Source organism: Pelobates fuscus, chromosome 1 (genome assembly GCF_036172605.1).
Source record: "Pelobates fuscus isolate aPelFus1 chromosome 1, aPelFus1.pri, whole genome shotgun sequence".
NCBI lineage: Eukaryota > Metazoa > Chordata > Amphibia > Anura > Pelobatidae > Pelobates > Pelobates fuscus.
The window spans coordinates 82,210,495-82,236,414 of NC_086317.1; the positions used below are offsets into that span (position 1 = coordinate 82,210,495).

At 41.1% G+C, this 25,920-nt stretch overlaps 1 protein-coding gene across 1 annotated transcript in view; it reads left to right on the forward strand.

Annotated features, from left to right (window-relative positions):
* The first annotated feature begins 350 nt into the window (after nucleotides 1-350).
* The window catches only part of SERPINF1 (serpin family F member 1), a 78,963-nt gene continuing 53,393 nt past the window's right edge, over nucleotides 351-25,920 (forward strand). The window contains exons 1-2 of the mRNA XM_063449934.1: nucleotides 351-489; nucleotides 23,271-23,355. Coding sequence (XP_063306004.1) covers nucleotides 23,281-23,355 — 75 coding nt within the window. The 5' untranslated portion in view covers nucleotides 351-489; nucleotides 23,271-23,280. The remainder of the gene's footprint in view (nucleotides 490-23,270; nucleotides 23,356-25,920) is intronic.

Consider the following 25,920-nt stretch of genomic DNA (forward strand, 5'->3'; position numbering starts at 1 on the left):
ATTACCAGCATGTTAGTATTCTTTATGCACACAAAAATAAAGAATAAAAATTAAAAAAAAAGTTCCATATGCAATTCATACAAATATTCCAATTCGTGAGATGTGTATTCCCGTGTGAATTTATCCCAGGTATCTGTTTCAAGCTCTGACTGTTGCAAAATGCCAGATCCTCACAGCAGATAAATATCTGAGGGGTTCACACATCTGTGAGTTTGTTCTGTGCTTGCCATGTGAGAATTTGCTGGAATGCCACATAAGATCAGTAAAATGAATCATTCCCTCCCACCCCCTGGGGAATTACTCCAGCTGTGCTCTGTCTTCCAGAGCCGCCCTTAGCTCCACCTCACTGCACACAGCAGAAAGCCCACATAAAGAGCCTGCTAAGGGGCTTCCCAGCTGCAGATCCACAGAGCCACCTCCTGGGGGAGGGAGCCAGGCCATCCTGTCCCAAGAGACAGAACCAGTGGTTCAAAGGATTCATCATCATCATCATCAAGGTATGACTGGGATCTTTTTCTTTAGGGCAACAAAATGTGAGCAAATCATTCCAAGCTTATCTGAAAGCAATATATATTAATAACTCATATACTTTATGAAATATTATTATTGGCATGTATACAGCGCCAACATGTTATAAAGGGGGAAATTTAACAATAAATTAGACAATTACATATTGTTGTAGGACACTGGTCAAAGGAGCTTACAATCAAGAGGATTTTTTTAGGCATAGGATGTAACCAGTTGGAATGGAAGAGATGGTGATAGTTGTTGGGCAAATCACCTTGAGATTATTTAATTATTCAAATAAAAAGCCAGTTCCTTGATTATAAAAAATTGGAATTGATGGGAGATAATGAACCATTGTTTTACAGTTTCTCAAACTGTGAACCAATGTCTTATTCATGTCTTATTTTAGTCATATATCACAAATGTCTTCAACCTCCTTACCAACCGTGTAGCAACGCCATGTATCCACTACTCTTGCTGCATTTAAAAACCAGTGAAGATTAGAGGTAAGTGTGTCTGGCCCATAAAACGCTCTAGCAGCTAGTGAAAAAGTTGCTTTGGTATAATAAATCAGGCTACTGGGCATAATTTCCTTGGTACTTGGGTTGGCTTACAGTCCTAGGATTTGGAGTTCAGTAAATTTTGACATATGGGACAATTGCAAAAACAGACTTTACAGCTGCTAAAGTCGTGGTAACCTAAGTTGACTTGGCAAGTACAAGGGGGAAATGTGATTATCTGTTAACTTTAAGAAACTGACTTTTTTATTTTATCTGAAGAACAAAATATTGCTAAATGTCTGTGCCTGTTTGGAATTGTGAGACTCTAAAAATAATTTAAAACCATTAGTTAAACTACTGTACATCAGTACATCAACTACTGACATGGTAATTTATCATAACCCCAAGTGATGCAAAACTTCTGCTTGCCAAAGAAATGTCTTTCATTTAAAACTACTCTACTGATATTTTTAACTGTCATCGTTGGTTGCCAACAAAGCAAAATTTTACCCCATAGCACAAAACATATCAAGATAACCTTTCATTTAGAACAACATTTTATCAGACTCTTAGTGACTGCCTTATACATTAACCAATCCTTATTATTAGTTTATGCAAGAAAATCAGATGTAAACTTTTTACTATGTAGGTTAACAGAGAATGATTATATTAAAAGTCCCAAATTATTGCATATAGTTTTTCCCCAGCAATGCCCTGATGATCCACAGAATAACAATACCGTTTTAATGATTTCGTATTTGCGGTAAATCTGCCAAAGATATGCCAAGAGATGCTGATTATTATTATTTTAGCAGCACAAAATATTTCACAGTGCTCCGCAATAAATAACTTTTTTATTGTACGTTTATAACCATTCATAATCTAGAGACAAACTGGGAATTTACCTCTGATTTCTAAAACAGATTGATAGATTCCTTGATAATACATTGAATAATGCAAATATTTATTTCGATAACATTTCTTTAAAGAAAAAAAACATTATGGCATAAAGAAGAGGATACTTTATTCTCTTTTTATGTCAATAAATATCTGAGCTTTTGTTTTTCTCCGGTCATATTCTGTGAAACCAGGATCCAAAATGATATATCTCAACCAGTCTCTGCTCTCCAAGTACATTTGTTGAGAGAATCGGTAACTTATGGGCATGAGTTTATTACGACGTGAAACTAGCAACTTGTCCAATAATTATCAATAAAGGTACATTAAATGCAGTACAATGGATGGAGAAGACATACAAGTAAATTAAAGAAAACAACTTATGTAGAAATAAATGCGTAATATTCATGTTAAAAACATAATTCTATTTTTTTCCTTCAATATAAAAGAACAAATAAACACTTTTCCCCATGAATTACAGTTTAATTGCAGAAATATTGTTTCAAATAAAAATGTTACACATTACACATCCTTGTCTTGTAGTCCTTCCAACAGGATGGTAATAATTAGAATTGATGTACAAGCATAAATTGGTGTGATAGTGTAGTGTAACTGCAGTTGCTCAAATTTTATGCTGATTTGTATTTATTAGTAATCTGCTTGTATGTTTGGGAATGTACATTTTCAACATGGCAGCAGAATGTAAACTGATAGGATTTTATGTGTCCATAATGTCACATGTACTAAACATTCACCTTACCCTGTAGTAGCTTGAGACAGATTGTGTTCTTTGTGTTTATAAGAGTTTTGTACGAAAAGGAACACTCCAGGCACCAGAACAACTTCATTTATATGAAGTTGCTATGGTGCCCAAACTGGTCCTTAAAGGTCATTAACGTGATATTGCCTTTGGCTTCACTTTTTCTGTGGACTCATTTATTAATTTTTTGTCAAACTCCAATCACTTACCTTGATCTAAAACACCAAAATAAAATCTTACTGCATGATACAGCCATGTAAATGGAAAATGCCCATAAAGTGTTTTGGTGAAAGGCCCTTTATATCATGAGTGTGGAAATTTGTAGGACAGTGAGTCCACAACTGGGAACAACTGGGATGTCTGTATGTATGTATGTCTGTCTGTCTGTATGTATGTATGTATGTATGCATGTCTGTATGTATGCATGTCTGTATACATGTATGTATATCTGTATGTCTGTATGCATGTATGTATGTATGTCTGTATATATGTATGTATATCTGTATGTCTGTATGCATGTATGTATGTCTGTATGAATGCATGTATGTATGTCTATGCAGGGCCGCCACCAGAAATTTTGGGGCCCCTAACTGAGCTCAGGGTCTGGGCCCCTGGGGGCCCGCCTCCAAAACCGCCCACAGAGACCGCCTCCAAATCCCGCCCACAGGAATACACACACAGACACAAACACATTCACTGATACAAAAGGACACAGATACACACACACACACATTGATACATACTAACAGACACACATACTGATACGCATATAGGCATACATACTGACACACACATACTGAGACATACACACATATACCGACACACAGGCGTACATAGTGACAGACACATACTAACATACATACAGACACACATGCATAAAGACATACAGACACATTCATAATGACATACAGACAGACATTCATATTGACATACACACATTCATACTGACATGCAGACATACATACACTGACATTCATACACACATAATGACATGCATACAGATAGAGATACATGCATACAGACATACAGACATGCATACAGACATACATAGTTACATACATACATTCATACTGGCATACATACATTCATACAGACACTGACATCCATACATACACACATTCATAATGACATGCAGACATACATACACTGACATTCATTCACACATAAAGACATGCATACAGATAGACATACATGCATACAGACAGACAGACATACACACATTCATAATGACATGCAGCCATACATACACTGACATTCATACACACATAATGACATGCAGACATACACACATACATACATACATACAGACAAACAGACAGACAGACATACATACACACACACACATGCATACACACAGACAGACACACACACAGACATACATACATACACACAGACAGACAGACATACAGACAGACATACATACAGACAGACATACATACAGACATACATACATACAGACATACATACAGACAGACATACATACACAGACAGACATACATACACAGACAGACATACATACACACAGACAGACACACAGACAGACATACAGACAGACATACACACAGACAGACAGACATACACACATACATACACACACACAGACAGACATACATACAGACATACATACAGACAGACATACATACAGACATACATACAGACAGACATATACACAGACAGACATACATACACAGACAGACATACATACACACAGACAGACACACAGACAGACATACAGACAGACATACACACAGACAGACAGACATACACACATACATACACACACAGACAGACATACAGACAGACATACATACAGACAGACATACATACAGACATACATACAGACAGACATACATACAGACATACATACAGACAGACATACACACAGACAGACATACATACACACAGACAGACACACAGACAGACATACACACAGACAGACATACACACAGACAGACATACACACAGACAGACATACAGACAGGCATACAGACAGACATACACACAGACAGACAGACATACACACGTACAGACACACAGACAGACATACATACAGACAGACATACACACAGACAGACATACACACAGACAGACATACATACATACAGACATACATACATACAGACATACATACAGACAGGCATACACACAGACAGACATACATACACAGACAGACATACATACACACAGACAGACACACAGACAGACATACAGACAGACATACACACAGACAGACATACACACAGACAGACATACAGACAGGCATACAGACAGACATACACACAGACAGACATACATACACACAGACAAACATACAGACAGACATACATACAGACAGACATACATACAGACAGACATACACACATACAGACAGACATACATACACACAGCTCATTTTCCAGCCACCCTCCTGTTTCTTACCTTGTCTTTGCAGGAGGGTGGCTGGCTGGGGCTGATGGGACTGGCAGTTGGCTGGCTCTCCCTCTTCATGTTGGGCGCGAGCGCTCCTCCCGCACGGAGTGAGCTGGGAGGAAGTGACCACTTCCTCCCAGCAGCACTTGCGCTGCGGCGGCAATTTTTTTTTTTTTAAAGGGGCCCGGTCGCGCTATACCACGGCCGCAGCGCTGACCGGGCCCCTGAAGATATGGGGCCCATCGGGTGGCCCTAAGTGCATGGGTCACCCGATGGGCCCCATCAGCTACACGTGGGGCCCGGGCGGCCGGGCCCCTCAGGGCCGACGGGCCCGTGACAACCGTTATGGTTGTCACCCCCTGATGGCGGCCCTGTGTCTATGTATGTCTGTATGTATGTCTGTAGGCATGTCTGTCTGTATGTCTGTCTGTATGCCTGTCTGTATGTATGTATGTATGTCATTATGTGTGTATGAATGTCAGTGTATGTATGTCTGCATGTCATTATGAATGTGTGTATGTATGGATGTCAGTGTCTGTATGCATCTATGTCTGTCTGTATGCATGTATGCCAGTATGAATGTATGCCAGTATGAATGTATGTCTGTCTGTCATTATGAATGTATGTATGTGTATGTATGTATAGATGTCAGTGTCTGTATGCCAGTATGAATGTATGTATGCCTGTCTGTCTGTCTGTCTGTATGTCATTATGAAGGTATCTGTGTCTGTATGTCCTTATGCATGTGTGTCTGTATGTAAGTTAGTATGTGTTTGTCTGTCACTATGTACGCCTGTTTGTCTGTATATGTGTGTATGTCTCAGTATGTGTGTGCCAGTATGTATGCCTATATGCGTATCAGTATGTGTGTCTGTTAGTATGTATGTGTGTGTGTGTCTGTGTCCTTTTGTATCATTGAATGTGTTTGTGTCTGTGTGTGTATTACTGTGGGCGGAATTTGGAGGCGGTCCCTGTGGGCGGTCTTGGAGGCGGGCTCCCGAGGGCCCAGACCCTGAGCTCAGTTAGGGGCCCCAAAATTTCTGGTGGCGGCCTTGGGCTTAATGCACATACGTGGTAAGCGCTGAGCACACATTCAATCTACCCAATAACAGCATTGATTCAATGAGAGGCTTCTGTGTCACATGGCCGAGTTTTATTTGGTTAATGCAGTGCAATAATTGGGGTGGACTTAATCCTGTAATGTAAACATTGTAGGGACCCTGCAACCAGACCTTGGTGACTATAGCATGCCTTTAAGCCGGGATAGGCAACCTTCGGCTCTCCAGATGTTGTGGACTACATCCCCCATAATGCTCTTACACACATAATGCTGGCAAAGCATCATGGGAGGTGTAGTCCAAAACATCTGGAGAGCCGAAGGTTGCCTATCCCTGCTTTAAGGTACTGAAGAAGAATGCAGCCTTAGCAAGAGCTATTTGCTAAAACCTTTGCTGCATGAAGTACAGTAGCTCTAAGTTACATCATGTGCTTTGAACATAGTTTTTTTTTATCATACATATCTTTGTAGCAATTTAGCACAATTAAGAGTAAAGCTAGTTATATAGTAATGCATTTGAATTAATTCACTAATTTCGAATGAGTTAATCTCAGTGGGATCTCTGGAACACTTCCAACCCTATTATAATCCACTGTGTAATGAGCAGTCAAGGTTCCAAGTAAAACATTAGTTATTGAAAACTGCTGCATACAAAATTAAAGTAAATCGCCACAAACCCACAGCACCAACACTGCATTATGGGAGAGTTTCTGTTAATCCAACGCTATTTATGTACATAGTTTGCAACCATATAACGCTTTCAACCAGTGTCCTTATTGTAAGAAAAGATTAATTATGTTTAAGAGTGTGATTTCATTAATGGCTTTAAGGTAAACTGCTGGGTAATTTATCACTTTAATTAGAGGGGGAAAAAAGGAAATACGATTGGTCTAATTATAAATGCTTTTAATATGGCAAAGGAGTTACAATGACTGTCTGATGAATGTAAATTAATGTTCTCACCGATGGAGTTTATGTACAAAACATCGAATCCGAGTAAGCGGAAAACAAATTGTAACATGTAGCTATTAATCGGTAAATTGGAAATATTATCCAACAATCTCAGTTTTCCTTTTTTTGCCCAGATTCTGTTATTTTTCAGTTTTCCGATCACTAAAACCTACAACAAATTTTGCCATAATAATGTTTACCGTAGAGCTAAATCTTTTTAATAAATACGGGGTTATTTACTAAACTGTGAATTGATTGGAATTGACCATTAAATCGCTAATTTTAGCCTATTTTCTATAGCAGAATTAGTGAGCATTATAATAAGATGTGACAAGGATCCATGTTAATGTCACATAAGGATTTCTATATGCAATATAGCGCATGATAACTTCAAGTCATTAGAATGAAATACATTATTACAGTTGATTTGTGCGTGGGTGTGCAGCCAGTCTACTAGAACTAACATCTATTTATCAACATGATTGTCCCAAGAGAATATTTCATATCTGGCATGTGGGAAGATGGCCTCCAAAACACTTTCCGTAAATCTGACTGGGATGATAATGATATAATGATAACGATATAAGTCAGTTTTGCCTCTTTGACCTTATGATCTGGATTCTCATAACAGACTAAGGTTAACCTCAAACACCAAACATTTTCGACAATGTTATATTTGTTCTTGACCATTGTCTACTTATTCAGAATCCTTAGAACCTCTAATGACTCAGTTTTGAAGAGATATAATGGGAACAGTTTCAAACGTTCTTGAATTGGGTTTCCTGCCATAAATAAACTCCTTTCTGGATTTGACCCCATTGTCTAATTTCCGCGGTAATGGAAAACAAAACCACTGAATTTAAATCTCTGGATGTTTTTGTTCAGTAGATGTGTCAACCCAGTTTGGAATACCTTCAGGACCCCATCAATAGGTGGAGTTGTCAACAAAATGAAATACCTTGATGGACAGGCAGGCTGGTTAAATACACAATTCCTTAAACATTTTGGATACAATTTAGGACCTGTCTCTGATATGTCGTGTCCATCCACATTAACAACCCTTGATATTTTCTCAATTTGAGTATTACCTTCATCTTTACTGTATATATTATTTTGTTTTTTTTGTTTTTGTACTGTCTGGAACATCAGCAATTAATGGCAGAACTGATATTGTTCTCTTACCTATATTTTACAATTAACGTTTTGTTAATTTCTGTTTCCATTGTGTGTTGGTTATGTTAGTTCTAAAAAATAAATATTAATGGTCTCTAGTATGCAATCAAATACTAAACCACAAGTTTGAGGTAGTTTGTGCTGTTGTTGGAGTACAAATTTGAGCAACCGTATTAATCTAATTTTATTACAATTTTTTTGAAGTGAACATTGTGATAGCTTCATTGTAACCTTGGGAGAGTCATTTTATCATCCTGTAGCCCGGGGTGATCCAAGCAATGTAATCTCATGCGGAGACTGATTGATTAGAACTGCATTGTTCCAACATGTTCAGATGCTTTTGTTACATAACCCCAATGACAGTTTGCACCTCTCTGGATAAACTGCCCCTTGACTAAATGATACAAACTTGTAGACTGAAGCGCAAAGCAAATTTTTACGTTTTATAACTATTTGTGCTGTTTTTCTCTTCTGAGAACATGGCATTGAGGGGTGTTATATGTTTATTTTCTCATAAAACTTTCAACATAGAAAGATAAATTGAGATTTCATTCTTTTTCAAGTATGTCCTGAAGGGCATATACAAATTTAATATAGAGCACAGTTTTTATGAAAAGTAAATTTGAACAAACAACTCAAATATTCAGGGATACTTTTATTGGATATTTTCTTGAGTAAATTATTATTATGCAGCCAGGCAGTGAAGCTGCCGGACAACCTATTGTTTTTGCTCAAATAATTAGCTTTTTTTGTAAAAATAAATCTTTTACGATTACTGTTTTGCCACTTTTTTCAAATGCCTATAAAAACAAAATCACTTGTGTAAAGCGAATGCACTTTAGCGCATTGGTAGTGACCTACGGGGCACTTTATGCAGGCCATTGGTCACATAATCTGTCAGGTGTCCTAATTTTGGTGACCCATGTTGAGCAATATTCCAACATTTTTGCTATAGGTGTGCAAATTATTGTGCGAGGTAATGCTATGAATTAGGAATACCATTAACCCCTTGAGGGCATGACAGAAATATTACGTCATGATTCCTTTTTATTTCTAAAGTTGTGTCCTTATGGGGTTAAATTTGGTAATAGTAACAACCCCTGGATGTTGGGCTAAGGTAACATCCCCAGGACGTACTTGAAAACCAGAGTAATCTGAATGTACCTTTCCTGGTTAAATACTTTGTTATTATTATTATTTATTCAAGAGTAGTCAATTGGTAACGTCGTATGGCAGTGATATTGAATAGTGCAAAATTCTGTAAACCGTTTTACATAACAATGTTAATTTGTCACATTTCTGCACAGTTAGGTCCTCTGCCATGATTGCTCAAAGGATATCAATAGTAAAATCAAAATTGCCACCATAAATCCGTTACTTTTAGGGTCTCATAGAATTGCATACATTTTAATTTATTTCACTACTGACCGGTGTTACAATTTGCTGTGTCTATGTTGTTGTGCTTGGTCATCTAGGTCACATGGTCAGGCAGCTGTTTTGGTTTTTGAGTCCAATTTTGTACACTATTAAAGGGACACTATGGGCACCAAGACCAATTCATCTCATTGAAGTGGTCTGAGTGCACTGTCCCTGTCCCCTTAACCCTGTAATCTAAAACAATTTTTTCAAAGAAAAAAAACAAAGTAAACACGTTTAAAAGAAAGTGGGCAGAGGAACACTATAGTGTTAGGAATACAGTTTTGTATTCCTAACATTAAAGTGTTCCTTTAAATAATCCCCTTTTCCAGAATCTCATATGTTATAGGTCTGCAACTTGCTGTATAAAGTTATGTTGTGACCTAGAGTTACATTCGTTCACATGGTTTGATGACCATATTTCATTCCATAACATTCTTCCAACTTCTTTTAGAAAACAGTTTGCCACACATATCCACGTGCCTATTAGCACCAGTGTAGCCTGGAATTGTATAAATTTGCATTTATTTCTCTGCTGAACTATACTACAACATGTTAAATAAATGATTAGTCAATGGTAGAAGTGATAAAAGCAATACGAGGATCAAAAGCAGGCATTTTGCCAGCAGACATTTTGAATTTCACATTCATTTACTTCTCTACATACAATACCTCCTGCACTTTATCCATATTCTTATGCTTTGACATCTCTTTTGTTAAATCAGTCATGAGGTTTGGGAGCCAATTTTAAATTATAATTAGTTGCAAAACTACTAAAAGTAGTATTGGGTTTAAAGATTATGAAGTTGAGCATGAAAAATTCCTTACATTCAAAGCAGAGTCAATAGTACAAAGGTATAAGAAAAATATATATATTCTTTATCATAAAAAAATACATAACACAATAAATTAAAATATGGCAGGTAGTAAAGTGCCACTATTACTAACTGAAGGGGGTGGGGCACAGGACTCAAAGACATACTACAAGCACCAAAACAACTTTGCCCCCTACAGTAACACTGATCAATTCTCTGCCATCACTGTTTTTGCAGCCCCAGCCACACCTCCTTGCATGTGACTTACATAGCCCTCCTACACATTTTCTGTAAAGAGAGATCTAATGTTTATATTATTTTTATTGCAACACAGTAAAGGAGGAGACTATATTTAAAAGAAGAAAAACTACCAGAACAAGAGGACATAGTCTTAAATTAGAGGGGCAAAGGTTTAAAAATAATCTCAGCAGGTGTTAGCTTACATAGCGGGTAGTGGACGCATGGAATAGCCTTCCAGCTGAATTGTAGAGGTTAACACAGTGAGAGAGTTTAAGCATGCGTGGGATAGGCTATCCTAGACTTAAGATAAGGCCAGGGACTTATTAAAGTATTTAGATAATTGGGCAGACTAGATGGGCCAACGGTTCTTATATTCCATCACATTCTATGTTTCTAAATGAAACCATTTTTTTCATGGAAGCTATGTAAGTCACAGCCAAGGGAGGTGTGGCTAGGACTGTATAAACAGAAACAAATGTCATTAAAATGGCAAATAATTGAGCAGCGAGACAGCAGGACCATGATCAATACATCCAAACTGCTTCATTAAGCTAAAGTTGTATTAATGCCCTTAATATCTCTTAAAACATGCCTATCTCAGCAGAACATATTTCACATATGAATAGCGCCTTCTCAACTGCTCTAGACTACCTCAATAGCCTAGGAATAAAAAAAAAAACAAGATTAAAAAGTAACACACCCATTAATCTCAAAGGTCGGCAGCCATTTTGACTTTGAATTATTTTAATATTACGTCTCCACGTGCAGTATCTGTGTATGTGATGATTGTGCCACAAAGTGGAGGAATTCAGTGCAATTGATATGCACAAAATCCCAATCCAAATATATGTAAATAGGTTACTTAGTTATCCAACAAAAGACAATTACAAAACAAGAGATGTCAACTCAAATAAAAATTAACTCAGAAATGTGTGTAACAATTATAGAAATTGTTGAGTATTCCATTTTCTTTTTCACGTCACAGTTTTTTGTTGTTGCAGTTTTAGCGTTTTGGGATGTATTTTCAACTTAGAACACATTTTATTCATTTTCAGCAGATTAGTATTCAAAATAAAATAGGTTGTTTGTCAAGAAAACACCCACTAGATCCCTTCTCACTTTGTTGCAGCGGTAATTGTTACCTGGTCGGGATAAAAGTATTTTTTTTTACAGACTCTCTCACTGCTGTGAATTTTCTGTATAAATAACTTGCATATTTCACTTGCACATTTAGAAATGAGTATAATTGGGTGGGTCATCATATATCAATGCATGCACATGGATTGTGGAATGAAAACCCATGGACAGCTTGGAATTGCTGAGAACTTACAGTCACCACCTGTATGATGTCCTGGGCAGTGATGATATTCAGAGGTATATTTTATTATTTAAAAAACATTTAATACATAATTATCGTCACTGGCTCCCTGGCATCCCTTCTCTGGATGTGCAGTGTTTCAAGCAGACACAATGCATATTTAGACTACCACCATTATCACTTCAAAAAGCAGAATTGGTCATGGTGTTTGGAGTAACCCTTTCAGCTTTATGTCTACAATATCCCTTTAAGGACTAAATTATGATGAAAGCAAAAAAAACATTTTTGGTCTTTTAAGGGTCAAAGGCATCAGAAATATGTGTATTAAGATACATGATGAAGCCGTGACACATATGTAAGTCTTGTAGGTTTTGTAAAATCTTACCAAACGCTAGCTTTTAGCTATATGTTCCTGACAATCTGAACCTTCACCTTGTGAACCTGATTTTTCAGAAAAGCCCCGAAAGGTTCCTAGCGGTGATGCTGATATATATATTCTTGCATTTTTTTTTTTTTTAGGCTCATAAGACGGCTGTAAGGACAGAAGGGGCCGATGTGACTGAACCAGAAAAACTCAAGATTAGACTAGTTTTCGTACACTTTGAAAGGATTTGTCTTTTGGCAAATTGTATTCTGGCAGCATTAGAGAAATGTGTGATAGAATGCAATGTTATCTTCCCACTAGCATTGCAGATCTTTGTCTGACATGTCTTTCATTATCACAGAAATAGTTTTACTCTCCAACACGTTATTTCGTGGTATCAGCAAAATGATTTCCCTTAACTTGCACTTCTATAGTGGGAAGGACATGAAACGCTGTCATATTCCTGAAACCGCTGGCTTTTTTCCCCCCTGTGCGGCCTGGCCGACTCTCTGGTATTATACTTTAATGCACAGAATTATATTTTTGGAAAAGGAAAGTCTTGGAAATAACTTTATTGCGGGAATTGTTTTTCGTTGACTGTGTGTTGGCATCAGTTCAGCCTCTCTCGAGCAGAGTCTTCCAGTCATAATAGGTTGGGCGTTTGTTTTTTGCCTCAGTGGTTTGCTTCGATAAACTCCCATAGTGCTTTGCAAGCCAGAACATCTATAACTACAACATACTAATTAGATTTCCACAGGAAAAGTTATAAATATGGTAGTATTAAATATTCCATAAATAAATTAGATCTTTAAAAAAATAAAAAAAGGGGGGCGTGGCCTGACCGCTGAGCCGAGAGGACGCTCGCCACGACGGCTCCGGCACATCGGGGCGCTAAAAGCAAAGAAAATACTCTAACAAGCGGTGAAATAGTGCCAATTGGCATCCTGGTGAAAGGGGGAACCGGGGCGCACACATCGATGCCCACCAAGCGACAATTGCTCCGGTGCGTACCAATCACCCGGGAGGGGCCTGCCAGCATGGCGGGAGCGGGAGAGGTGGCCGCTCTCCTGCCGCCAGGCATGGATGACACCTCGCCCCACAAGCCACGTTCCCCCCCCTCTGGTCCGGTGGGGGTTATCCCGGGCCACCCCCACACGATCCCCACTATAAAAGACAGACAAGCAATTAGCCTACCGGGCTCAGAGAGAAGCATGGCAGAAAACAAAATGGCGGATAGCACTCACACTGCATCTCCGGCCACAGCATGGGAGTTCACAGAGCTCCGACTCAACCTCATATTTAACTCCTTCTGGGAAAAGATAGAGGCCCTCACTTGGCCCACAGAGCAAGAACCCCCTCAAGGAAATACACCACAGTGCAAACCACGGGAAGACCCAGAGCCAGGTGCAGCAAACCCAAGGCACGCCTACCCGAGGCCGAGCAGACACATAAAAATACCCGCTTCGACGGATGGGGCCTGGCACAACCATGCGAACGGGCGCTGCCTACACAAAGCAAGTAAAGCTAAAGTGTCACCCACAGCAAGGTGCCTTAAACCGCCTCGCCTACAAATGGTGCTCCAGCATAGACCCGAGACCGGCGTAACCAACAGAGCAAAAATGAGAAAGCGGTGCACCACGGGTCCTTCACTAACAGCTGCGGCAGATCACCCATACCCGCTACGTAACAAACGGCAAACGCACCGACCGCAGAGTCACACATATGGGTCGGCATACCACCAGCCGAATGGAACGCATACCCATCCTCACCTCAACATATCCGGTCCATGGAGAACGAAGACAGCGGCTCAGACCTTACCTAACCAGGCACCACCACCACCGCTGACGGGGATTGGCTGATCCTGATGCTGGACTTAAAACTAGACCTCAGAGCTGCCAGACAGGGACACTATGCGCTCAGTACACTGAGGGCCCAACTTTAACCCCTTGCTTACCGCAGCCTTAATGGTCATAAGCGTATATGCCACTCTAGCATACCAAGTGATGTACTAGCCTGCATAATACACCAAAATTACGGTCATTATTGTCAGCCAACTCAATTAGAGTATATCGTTTTAAGTATCGCCTATGACGTAACCTGTTTTATGCCTGTTTACTCCTTTACAAATGTGTCTATTAGTTGGTTACGTTTTGGCTAATTTTATGATTTATGTGGGGCAGGGGGGTGCCAGGCTCAGGGGGAACATAGCGCATTCTTTAGCTGATGCCCTGCTTACTCCTTATATAAGAGTTTCCATATCAGGAATGCCCAATGCATTTTCATTATGTGTGTACCTGACGTTTAGAAGCGGCTGCTAGGCCAGACCATGCTACACTGCTAACTTACACGCATGTCCAGAATATCTAAATGTCCTAACAATAGGGGGTTATCCAAGCTGCATGTTTTCTACTCACTATCATCTACTGATGACTCCATGTTACAACGTGAATACTACTTACACACCACTCTAAGTTACATCGTAGTTAATACACCATGTTATGCATGCTGATGGGGCTGTGTGTCACCCTGGTGACTCACCACCAAACGTATGTTCTAAGCTTGTTTATTCTCATATATAACAACATTGTTTAAGCACCTGTTATTATACCATTATAAAAATTAGTGCAAGACTAACTTAATGCCATATGCCATGTAAGCTATGTATCCTGACTTTCTTGTTAAAAGCTATTGTGGCATGACAAGCTGTATGTAATCACCTGCACTACAAAAATAAAGAATTTAAAAAAAAAAAAAAAAAAAAATCTTTATTTATTGATAGTCAGTAGGTGTAACATTTGCGATTGAAAATACATATTATTGGTTGAGGAACACATGCAATACGCACCACAAGAACGCCATTTAAAAAAAAAAAAATACATTCTTGTTAAACAACCTAAACAGTACACAACAATATCAGATATAGTGAAAAAGGAAAAGTAGGAGAATGTAAAAAGAAGAGGGAAGAGGGAGAAGAGAAGGAGAAAAAAGTTGAGAAGAAAGAAAAGGAGGGAAGGAGCTGCTGCGGGAGGGAGATATTGTCCTTTTTTGCATATTATGAGATCACTGACCGCTATGGGAATCCCAGGAAAAATTATATTAGGTCTTAACTCTCTCTCAGGGTTGGATTAAAACAGGTGACGGGGGACGAAGATACACTTTTGTAAGGACACCTCGCTAGTTTACTAATATATATATATATATTTCCACAAAAAGGTCTTCAGCAATAATAAGAGTAATGTTAATAAAGTGATTTTTGAATTTTAAATTCATCACTGTTTTCCACGACTGTTCAGACTGGAGTGTTTTGGGTCTCAGATGTTTGTGAACTACACCTCCCATGGTGCCAGTCCAGCCTATAGGTATGGAGAATATACATCTGTTGTGCGAGAAAGCTACCACAACATAAAACAATGGATACAAGGCAGTGACACATATATCTTCATCATTGAGAGCAATGCTATGGCATTAGTATTATGTTAGAGTGGCTGTGGTTTAATATATATCATACCTGCCAAATACATCATACGCGCAAGTAGGACACTGATTGAAGGGTGCAGGCCAGTGCCCCGAATTGAAAGGGAGCTTCTTCTCCGCTCAAAGAATTGACAGCCCAGCCTTGTATGAATGCACACCTGGCTGTCTATCGATCAAGCAGGTCAACCCACTGGTGCCCATAGCGTAGTGCTCGTCAGTAATGATGCGCCCACACTATGCTTTTTGGAAACTATTCCCTGATGTCTGTAGTGGCTACGAGCTTTCATGTTTCCTTTCATTCTGCTCACATTTACTGTCCTCTCTGTAAGCTCGTCTGAGCAAGGTCCTCATCTACCTATACTGTATCATTTTTAATTTGTCACTCTTATTGTTAAATTTCCCCCTTCCATAATATTGTAAAGCACTGAGGAATAAGTTGGCGCTATATAAATACCAATAATAATAATAATTGAAACACGGTCAATAATACACATTTACAGACGAGTGTTAGAATAGGGTACTTACTCAGGGAAAGGTTTTGACTTATTGTTTGGCACATGGAAGACATAAAACATGAAGTTAAAACAAAACTCCATATGTTTTTCATCTATGGAAGTTTGGGATATATTTCTTGTTCTACTTGCGTCTCTTTTTTTTACGTTAATCCTAGACAAACGTTGCGTTTTCAAAACTATGTTGGATTCGTTTAAGGAAATCCAAGAACCACCATAGCGCTTAAGCTTGTAGGAATAAACTAATAAAACAGCTATCTATCCTAAGGCTGAATAATGTCCTCTCTTAACCAGACTATTTTTATGGGCACAGAAGAAGGTCAAAGGAAGCACAGGAGACATTTGAATGCATGAGTGAAATAAAAAAATAAAAAAAACAGCTGGAGGCTCAGAAAAGAGAGAGGGTTTGGACAAGATGTTGAAATCATCTTTCATTCAGACTTCTGTCCCAAAACAAAGATGTATAAGGGTTGTGGAGAGGTGAAACCACCCACCATCTGCGTTTATTTAAAAAGAAAAAAGTTTTGTTTTTACTGGCTACTTTAACAGTAAGCGTAATTGATAAAGAATGCTGTTCTGTGACCCATAATGCAAAGCAGGAGATACAAAAGTGAGAATGGCTCATTACAAAAGCATCTTGTAGTCTCCTTTCTGTCACAGATAATTCAAGGCAGGTATTTCACAAGAGGGTGCATGGTCAGAGCATTAATTGAAAAGAATGGTAGAATTTACTGCGCCGACACAATGTACAAGATGTAACAATGGCTAAAATGAATGTGCAATCCTTAACGTGAGTGCGCTCTTAACTTGGGAAAAGTAGATTGCAGAGCAGTACTCAGAACGGATTTATAAATCACCTGCAAAAGGCTCACAGTTTTTAATGAGCCCCGCTGATATTAAAAAATAAATAAAAAATTGTCTAGAATATGAGATTATACGGTGTGTGATCTGCATGTAAACAGAATTCATTATATAATAACAAGGTGTCTGGCGTTTGATGTTGGGATCCCAGCGTGTGCAGGCTTTTATTGGGATTGTTATTCATAAGGGATACTGTGTTCGTATGACAGAGCCACATATCTCTGCGCCTGCAGTACCATCACTGTGACAAGCCCACACTAGGCTTCTGGAATCGAACACGTTCTCAATATAGAATACTGTGTATGAGATGATATGTTTTGTGGGGTAATGTCTACCTTGGGATTCTATGGTTAGCCACTAATACCCAGTGAGAGACAGTGGAAAGCTTTGCATTTAATCAAGGGATTTAAACTAGAAGGAAGCCTACTAAAAATAGCACATTTTCATCGGCTGCGATATGAGTGGACGGGGATTAGCTGGAGATCTAAGGGGTCTCGGATCTGACGTAGAAAAAGCAATATGCTCCACAATAAAATGGATGGTTTTCCCCCAAGCCTACTACAATGTTGCTTTCCCTATCAAGGTTAATCACTAAACACCAAATTTTTGTGAATTAAACCCAAAAAACAAAATTAAAGTTAAAGTAGCCAAGCTGTGACTATAGTAGAGTTGCATAATTTTTTTTACTAATCAACTATTTTAGGTTACATTTTGCCATTCGTATTGAATTTGCTAAAATTAGAGGTATAATGAATAACAATGTATATCTCCTAACTCATCTCTTGACGCAATATACTCTACCAACACACTGATGGAACTGCTGCTACTGTTTAGCTGTACATCTCACAAACCCTCCGGATTATTTCAACTCCCAATTAAAATAACAGGAATATTAGAATAAGCTGATGGATTTCAGCTACGTATTGGATTTGTGAAGCTCACTGCAGGGTGCTTCTCACCTTGAGGGTTTGCTGCAATCTAAGAAAATAAAAGGTATCTTCTTTATTGAATGTATTTATTCAACATATTTTTTAATGTATTATCTAAATCAAGGGTAGTCAACCTTTTAATACCTACCACCCACTTTTGTATCTGAGTTGATGGTAAAATTTCCTTACTGCCCACCAATGCCACAGTAACTAATTTTATAGCACTAGGGCGATATATATTTTTTTTCTTTTTAAGGAGGCTTTTTTTTGTTTTGTTATTAAATATGTACTTAAATGTATCTATTTTTTTTTTAAATTCTATTTTGTATTCTACTTTTGTTTCTTTGTGTGTCTATGAGGTGCTGTGTGTGTGTGAATGGTGCTGTTTTTGTGTGTGTGTTTTTGTGGAGTGTGGAGTGTGTGTGTAAGAGGTGCAGTGTATGTGAGGGGGCAGTGTGTGTGAAGGGTGCTGTGTGTGTGTGAGGAATGCTGTATGTGGGTGAAATGTGCAGCGTGTGTGTGTGAAGGGTGCAGTGTGTGTGTGTGTGTGAGGTGATGTGTGTGTGTGAGAGAGAGGTGCTGTGTGAGGTGTGTAGGTGGGTGAGATGTAATGTCTCCCCCTCCCTTCTTCTTACCTTTTGCCAGGGAGGGGAGACATAATGCTGCAAGCCCTGGTGATCCAGTGGTGGCATGTTCACTTTAGCCTGCAGCTACTCTGGCTGCAGGCTGACTCCTGTCCTCCTTCGAGCACAGCACTGTATCTGTCACGATTCGGGGAACCAAACACACTAACACACACACAGAAAAGGCGCTGTACCGGACCTTAGAGCTAAGCACACAAAGAATAGTCAGGAGACAAGCCGAGTAAGGGGAACCAGAAGACAGAATAACGAGAAACAAGCCGAGGTCAAAGGGTAGGAGAAAGTCACAAAGTCAGATAAACAAGCCAGAGAGTACGTAACCAGAAGCACAAGTTTCAGTAGCAATACTAGCAAGCAAAGACCACAACAGGGCACTGAGAGACAGGAAAGGTAAGTATATAAATCCTGTGTTTAATTCTGATTGGATAATTTCCAATCAGAATTAACAATCATACGTGGGAGATATCTATACCTCCCACTGTGATTGTAGTGCTGTGACTTTAACGCCGGGTCACGTGGCTGACCCCGGCGTTTATATAAATGTGCGGTCTCCCAGCGTGCAGCGTTATACATGCTGCCGCTGGGAGACGAGAAGGAGGATGCGAGCGCCGTCCGGGGCTGTGAGGACGCCGCTCGCCAACAGGTAGGGGAAGGGGAGACCGCGGGCGGCGAAGAACTGAGGGTGAGTGCTGCAAGCGGATTGCAGCCTCCCCTTACAGCCGCCCGCGGGATCCTGACAGTATCGGAGCATTGCCATGGTAACGCGCAGCAACTCTCTGACCAGCCTGCTCTCAGGAGGAACACAGAGCCTTCCAGGCCCTTTCCTACCTCTGCTGGAACTAAGTGCCAGCAGGCCAGTGAGGGAGATCTTTGATCGCCTCACCAGCCCAAGAGGTCTTACAGCAAAGCTGCTATGTATGGGCCGGCAGGGGAGTTGAAATAATCTCCCCTGCTGGTCTTGGTCCATGGCCATTGAGGCCCACTGAGCGTTTTCTGCAGAAGCCGCCACCGCCCACCTGAAAAAGGACCAGGCTGACTACCCCTGATCTAAATAATGCATTTTAAAGAAGACGGGGGTCAACATTATAAAGTCCTTTTAATTGTTGTAATATTCACATGTATCTAGTTGTTAGTGAATTAACTCAGCATGCCCAGTGCCTAATCTCAGATTTGCAGATTTTATTCCTAACAGGAAAACAATCAGGTTGTAATCCTCCTGATGTTGATAGCAGGAACACTATTGATTAGGGATAACAGTGTGAGTCCCTCTTCTCTCGAACCCTCCTTTAGAGTCTATGTTGCAACTATGCATACACGTATTTGATAGTTCAGGTGAACACTGTGCATTATACAGGCATTTTCATATTCTAAATGCAAATTTAGAAATCTGCATTTATGAAAATGCCTTCAAGTTACTTATAAATACCCCCAAATTATTCTTCTTTGTATGTATTTTATTTTTTTTTCTCATATCTGCTGTATGTGACTGTGGCCTTTGCCACATGCTCTTGGAGAAGCCTGCTGGCTAGCCTCCTGACCAATGACTACGGGCCATAGACAAAGACCTGTAAAAATAATGTGTGACAGAGCGCCGTCACTGAGTACCGTGCCCACTCACTTGCTTGCTTATTAGGTCAAGTCGGGGCACCAGGCGGTCCGCCACAGTGACAAATTGTGTGTGCTCCTCTGCAAATATTTCAGATATTGTCATAAATATAGAAAGATAAAGTAAACCAAATACGTTAAACTGTCTTTAAAGGGGCACGCTAAGCACTAAAACCGTTTTTATTTTAGTCGAGTTGTTGTGGTGTATAGACCCTGTCCTTGCAGGGAGCAGTTTGACCCAAAAAACTATTCAGACATGGAGATCCACATTTTTTTTTAATCAAATGTCTTTCGTGTATCACTTGGCCAGTGCCCATCAACACCTGACTTCTTTTAGTTTCATTTGTACATCCTGGTACATACAATAGAAGTAGAACCTAGTCTTCTGTCTTTAATATGGCACATGTTATAAAAGACACTACTTTACTGTATTGACTCCATCACAGGTAAATTAAATCAACTCATTATGGCCTGGGAAATTGGACTAGACGGCAACATGCAATTGATAGCTGTGAAGTTATTTTATGTCAGGCACGTGATATACATAAATAAGATAGATTTAACAGACCATGAAGGATACCTATGGGTCATTGCCATTCTCATTTCCCGGAGATACCACAGGTCCAAATGCATTCGTATGGAACACTAATAAACGCTGTTAGAAGGAATTCTAACTCAAGTGATGTGGTCAGGGAATATCCAACCTGGAGTTCAACTGTGAAACAAAACAATACCAATGGGTTGATTAGGATTATGGGGGTTGTAAATAAGTGACATCTGTCCACATACAGGTTGGACAGACATTGTCAGGTCATTATTTTAAATTCACTATATTTTAAATGTATAATATTTAATTCTTGCTGAATACAATCGCCACTAATGCAAAGCTGAAGGAATGAAATAGATGTCTGTCTATCTCCCTAGCTATCTGTCACCTTACAAAAAGTTGTTTTTCAGAAATATGCCATTAAGTATTTTCTCCTTTGACCTCCCTTTCCCCACTTTGACCATTTGCTCCCTTGTGTAGTGTATGTCTTCTCATTCTGATCACTGTGTTTTAAAAGGTTACTTCAACCACCATGACCACTTGTGCTTTTAAAAGTGGTCATGGTGCAAGCAATCTGTATGAGCAAAATTTCAATTTGTAACACTGCCCATACAGAGAGATCTATAATTTTGTCCAGGGGTCTAATTACACCACTGAACTCTGTTCCCCATAGATCAGTGGTACCCCCTACCAGTCCAGGATTTAGGGATTAACCAATTGTGTCCAAGGTGTTTTTAGAAAGAAAGAAAAATAAACTCTATAAACACAGCAGGGTAATTCCTAAATCCTGGACTGTTAGGAGGTACTTGAGGACTGGGTTGGGTACCACTGCCATAGACTAATGTGAGTTCTGTGCAAAAAAAGAACATTGTCAGCCCGCACTGCAGCTGGTGACGGATGTATTTAGATTCCTCTCTTGCAGGTAGCACTGTGAGTATAACTTCAAGTAAAAGCCTGCTCGGACTATGGGCCCAGTCCAAGTAACGGCTCTGGGTTAATGTCCCAACTTCTCCAGCCACTTGTCCAGCCCAACCATTCTATGTACAGCCCACACTCCTTCCCCTTTGCAGCAATCAGGAGGAGGACATGATGAATGAAATGAGCTGTTATTCATCTCACTGCTCATGAACGCGAACACTGCACACATTTACAGTGTAGCTAAGTGCGTCGTACATTTGCTGTGCAGCTAGCTCTAGAACAGGCCTGCACAACCTGCAGCCCCCCCCCCCCCCAGATGTTTTAAACTGCAACTCCCATGATTCCCTTGCTATCTGTTTCATTCAAAGAATGATGGGCTTGGTTCAAAACATCTGGGGGCCCGCAGGTTGTGTAGGCCTGCGCCATGAGAAGCATATGATTGGACCACAGACAAGAAGAGAATGACTCCATGTGAAGACGGAGAAGGCGGGGGCACAATCTGGGAGAGCTTGGCCGGTGGCTAGATTTAGAAAAGTTTGAATCTTTTTTTTTTCTGCAGGATTTACTAAATACATAAAACGGGGTAGGGTGCGAACAGGGCATTTAGACTTAAAACAAATACTGTGGGAAAATGGGTTGTAGTAACCCTTTAACTTATCTGCTTAGTTTCACTTCTGTAAGTATTGGAAAATAAAGATTTGTTTGGATTTTCTTTTTTTCCCCATAAATTGTTATACTGTATATATCGTATATTTTATACTGCCTCAGAGTCTCTACCCTTGTTTGCCCTGCATAAACAAATAGTTATAAAAGGTCCTCCGATTATTATTGTTATTTTACCAACGTGTACAATAGCTATTGCAAAGCTTGTAGTGCCTTTATTTTTCACACTGAATATGTAAATGCTTTAAAGTGATTCGTGGTAACAAAAAAAACAAAAAAAACAAAAAAAAAGAACGATTTATTATTTTACGAGCAGGGGTTTCTTTAGCACCCTATAAACCAATAATTGCTAACCTTTTGACATTCCAGCTGTTACTGACTTTGTTTTACACTCTGCCAGTTAGCCAACTAGATCCAGTATCAGGAGAAATAACAAAAAGAAATGTCAAAGGTTGGCAAGTGTTGCCATAAAGCATTGCCCACTCCTTAAATACATTTACATAGTGTAGCACTGGGATAACATCTGCTCTACAATTAACAAACAATAAATACAAGTAAATTTTGGTTTAGCCCCCCCCAAAAATCAGTACATTATATATTGATAGTACATTACTAATGGTTAAAAAAAAAATCTGTTTAGAAATTATGAAATGTGACGCTTGATATTTTATGGTGTTTAATTATTATTATTATTGTTTTAATTTATGTTTTATAGGACATAAAATGCAGACCTACTTGGTTTTCCTCCTTGCCGGAGCGTTCTTCTCTCTCACCAACTCCCAAGATGTTGCAGAGGAGGTGAGAAATTCACATGATTTCTACCAATAAATATTTTGTATCTCAGCGTCGTAAACAAACAAAAATATCAGCGAAAGTGTAAAATTTCACAGCTGTAATGAAGTGCGTTAGCTTGTGGATTCGCAATGGTCAGAGATCCGACAAAATCGAAATGTCACTTTCTATGATTTCCTTATATGTTTGCAGGGGCGGACTGAGAACCCTCAGGGCCCCCGGGCAAAATAAATCAAGGGCCCCCTTACAGGCCCCACCCATACTCCGCAGCAAGCGCCACCCATGTCCCGCCTCCATGCACCGCCTCCAGCCACACCCTACACAATCTTTAGACACAAGGAACAAAAGTGCAATAATCCCTTCAAGGCCCCAGTAGAGACTACAATTGAGGGCTAATGGGCCATGGAGGGAGGGGGGGCATTCTAGCAGAGGCTATCTCAGTGTCCTTTAGAGAGTGTGTTAGAAAGAATTTCCTCCAGGTCCCATTAGAGACTACAATGGAGTCTAATGGGGCCTGGAGGGGGGTCTCTCCAACACTCTGGTTCCTATTCACAATATAGCAACACAACATAGCTGATACCTAGGCCAAGTTGGCTCATCTTACCTTAATTACTGTTGCTGGCTGGCAGTCTGTGGGCTTGCTGGAAGGCTGTGGGCTTACTGGCTGCGGCTGGCAGGCTGTGGGCTTGCTGGCAGGCTGTGGGCTTGCTGGCTGCGGCTGGCAGGCTGTGGGCTTGCTGGAAGGCTGTGGACTTACTGGCTGCGGCTGGCAGGCTGTGGGCTTGCTGGCAGGCTGTGGGCTTGCTGGCTACTGCCGGCAGGCTGTGGGCTTGCTGGCTGCGGCTGGCAGGCTGTGGGCTTGCTGGCTGCGGCTTGCTGGCTGCGGCTTGCTGGCTGGCAGGCTGTGGCTTGCTGGCTGCGGTTGGCAGGCTGTGGGTTTGCTGGCTTTAAGCCTAACTGGTGGCCTGTAGGCTGGCTGGCTGTCTACTGGCCAGCCTGTGGGCTGGCTGGCCTGTGGGTTGGCTGGCTTGCTGGCTACTGGGGCACTCGTAGATTATTCAAAGAAATAATCCATGCACAATAACCACTACTACTCTGTGTAGTCGTTATGGTGCCAGGAGGGCCGGGCCCCCCTCCCAGAGTAAGTAGTCAAACCGTTTACGAACAGTTTGACAACTTACCTGGGGTCTGCTGGGATATGAGGCTGTAGTAGGGTATAGGAGCAGTGGTGCAATGTGTAAGGGGTGCAGTGTGTGTGAAAGGTTCAGTGTGTGTGAGGGGGTGTAGTGTGTGAATGTGTAGGGTGTGTGGGGCAATGTGTGTACGAGGGGGCTGTGTATGTGTGTGGCAATGTTAGTATGGGGGGCTGTGTGTGTATGGGTGGGCAGTGTATGTGTGTGTGTGTGAGGCAATGTGTGTAAATGTGTATGGTGTGTGTGGGGGCAGTGTGTGTGTATGGGGGGCAGTGTGTGAATGTGTATGGTGTGTGGGGGCAGTGTGTTTATGGGGCTAAAGTTCACTCTCACCACTGCAACCACCAGGAATCCCTGGTGGTCACAGTGTTGAGAGTGAACTCTAGCCCGTAGCTCCAGGGCTAGAGTTTACTCTCGCAAGAGCCGTAACGTTGCCGTGGTAACCGCGGCAACGATCTGTGCTCGCGCAAGAAGGACCCAGAGGAGCTGCAGGCTGAGCTCCCGGGTCCTCTCTTCCTCCCTCCCCTGCCGGCTGCCCGCACGGTGCCTGCGGACAGGGGAGGGGGCAATTGCCCTCCTCTTACTCCCCCCTCCCCCTCTTCTTACTCCCACTCTCTTCTTACCCCCTTCTTACTCCCCCCTCCCCCTCTCCTTACTCCCCCTTCTTACTCTCCCCCTCTTCTTACTCCCCCCTCCCCCTCTCCTTACTCCCCCTTCTTACTCTCCCCCTCTTCTTACTCCCCTCTCCCCCTCTTCTTACTCCCACCTCTTCTTACCCCCCCCCCGCTCTTCTTACCCCCTCCCCGCTCTTCTTACCCCCCTCTTCTTACTCCCCCTTCCTCTTTTTACTCCCCCCTCCCCTCTTCTTACCCCCTTTACTCCCCCCCTCTTCTTACCCCCCTCCCCCCTCTTCTTACTCTCCCCTCCCCCTCTTCTTACTCCCCCCTCCCCCTCTTCTTACTCCCACTCTCTTCTTACCCCCTTCTTACTCCCCCCTCCCCCTCTCCTTACTCCCCCTTCTTACTCTCCCCCTCTTCTTACTCCCCCCTCCCCCTCTTCTTACTCCCACCTCTTCTTACCCCCTCCCCCCTCTTCTTACCCCCCTCCCCCCTCTTCTTACTCCCCCTTCCTCTTTTTACTACCCCCTCCCCTCTTCTTACCCCCTTTACTCCCCCCCTCTTCTTACTCTCCCCTCTTCTTACCCCCCTCCCCCCTCTTCTTACTCTCCCCTCCCCCTCTTCTTACTCCCCCCTCCCCCTCTTCTTACTCCCACTCTCTTCTTACCCCCTTCTTACTCCCCCCTCCCCCTCTCCTTACTCCCCCTTCTTACTCTCCCCCACTTCTTACTCCCCCCTCCCCCTCTTCTTACTCCCACCTC